General features: G+C 71.1%; 1 protein-coding gene across 1 annotated transcript in view; it reads right to left on the bottom strand.

Moving 5' to 3' along the window:
* CHLNCDRAFT_141850 (hypothetical protein) overlaps positions 1–2,075 on the bottom strand; it is a gene marked incomplete at both ends in the record, with an annotated part of 4,913 nt that overhangs the window by 1,101 nt on the left and 1,737 nt on the right. The window contains 4 exons of the mRNA XM_005842839.1: positions 19–178; positions 460–651; positions 856–917; positions 1,224–1,293. Coding sequence (XP_005842901.1) covers positions 19–178; positions 460–651; positions 856–917; positions 1,224–1,293 — 484 coding nt within the window. The remainder of the gene's footprint in view (positions 1–18; positions 179–459; positions 652–855; positions 918–1,223; positions 1,294–2,075) is intronic.

Below are 2,075 nucleotides of genomic sequence, written 5' to 3'. Positions count from 1 at the left end.
TCACACACACACAGCCACCTCAAAATAGGCCTCCAGCACGCGGCAGCCGCCCGGGTCCCGAGCCACCTGCTGCAGCTGGGCCGGCGCCAGCGCCGCCACCGCCTCGCCCCACTGCCGGCAGGCGGCGGGGGGCAGGCGCAGCACAGCGGCGGCCATGGCGCAGCCCAGGCTGCTGAGCCTGCAGCGGGGGCAGGGAGGTGGCGGCAAGGGGGGTGGAAGGTGGCACTGGGCAAGGCAGCAGCGCGGGTGGGAGGCCAGCCATGAGAGATGTATGCAGCAAGCTTGGGGATGCGAGCCTGGCCGGGGCAGGCCGGCTGCAGCGCTAATGGCGCCTTTGGCGGCACCAAACACTGCAGGCAGCGGGGCGGGGGGGGCGGCCAGAGGGTAGCCAACACCATTGCTGGCGCCTCCACCCCGGCAGCAGCCCCGGCTTGACACCACACCCGCCCCACCCCGCACCTGCCGCCGCCGCTGCCGCCCAGCTGCGTGTGCGTGTCAAGCGTGAGCAGGGCCGCCAGCGGGGCGCCGCCGCTGGTACCACTCCCGGTACCGGCAGTACCGCCGCCCGCCGCCGCCCACAGCGCCGCCGCAGCCTCCGCCTCCTGCGTGCCCAGCCGCCCGGCGGCCGCGAGCAGCGCGGCGAGCACGCCGCTGCAGTACAGGAGAGGGGTGCAGGCGGTACAGGGCGCGGTAGGGCACCAGGGTGCAGGCGGGGCAGGTTGCATGGGCGGGCCATTGTGGGCAGGCGTCTCTATCTAGAAGGCCCCTGTGAGGCACGGGCCTGCAGGCGGTAGCGCAGCACCACCGGCAGCGGCGGCCGGCGGCTGCGGCGGCGGCAGCCGGCGGCCCACGCACCCGCGGCGGCTACGCAGCAGCTGCGGGAAGCTGGGGCGAAGGTCCTCAAACATACGCTTCAGCTGCGGCGGTACATTGGGGCGGCACAGCCGTCAGTCGGTTTAGGCCGTGAGCACGGCACCAGCAGGCCACACGCAGCAGGGCACGCAGGCAGAGGCTGAGGGTTGCGGCGTTTCTGCAGGCGCAGGCCGGGTTCGCCCCAGCAAAGCCGCGCAGCAGAGCAGGGGGCGGAGCAGCGAGGGAGGGTGTGGTGCTGACCCCCCTCAGCAGGCATATCGGGCCCAGCAGGCACATCGGGCCCAGCATGCACAGCATGCACAGCATGCACAGCATGCACAGCATGCACAGCATGCACAGCCCCCTCACACCTGCTGCGGCTTGCGCAGCGCGGCGACCGCCGCCTGCACCGCAAAGTTGGCGCACGGGTGTTGCGCCAGGCTGCAGGGAGGGATTAGGGAGTGGCAGGGGCAGCAGAGGGGAGGTTAGGGAGGCGCCGAGCCTTGCTGCAGGAAGAGCAGGCGACAGACAGGATCGGCGGGGGCAGCAGGGGGAAGGGTAGGGAAGGGCGCAGGGTAGGCGGGGTAGGGTCCCGAACCGCCCCAAAACAACATGGTGGCAGCGATGTGCATGCAGTGCTGGGGGAGCAGGCTCAAGACGGCCGGCGGCCCTTGAAGCATGCGGCGGCAGATGGATGGCGCGCCAGGCGTGGGCACGCAGGGTGGGCACGCCGCGCGTCCAGCCGACACGCGACACACGGCCACCGTGTCGCAGCTTCCTTTGCGCGTATGCAGACACACCGCCAGACACACCGGCTAGGCAGCCACACAGGCAAGGCAGACACACCGGCAGACACACCGGCTGGGCAGCCACGCCGTAAGCAACAGCAAACAAAAAAAGCAGGAGCATCCAACCAGCGGGGGGCGGCTCACGGCAGCAGGTGTCCCTTGAAGCAGAGCGTGGTCAGCTTGGCAAAGTAGTCATCGGGGGCGGTGAGGAAGACGGCCTGTGGTACGATGGCGGTACGGATGAGGTACGGTGCGGTACAGTGAGGTGGCACGGTGAGGCGGTACGGCCGGCGGCGCAGGGATGAGGAAACGCGTGCGGAGGAGCGCGCTGGGCGCGGGCCGGCTGGCAGCGGCTGCCTTGCCACACACCCCAGCGCCTGCCTCCCTGCCTTCCTCCCTACCTGCCTCCCTCCCTCCCTCACACGCGCGCGCACA

This window comes from Chlorella variabilis (assembly GCF_000147415.1).
Source record: "Chlorella variabilis unplaced genomic scaffold CHLNCscaffold_39, whole genome shotgun sequence".
NCBI classification, from domain to species: Eukaryota; Viridiplantae; Chlorophyta; class Trebouxiophyceae; order Chlorellales; family Chlorellaceae; genus Chlorella; species Chlorella variabilis.
Note: the sequence above shows the minus strand (reverse complement) of the source record. Positions and strands in the feature narration are given on the sequence as shown.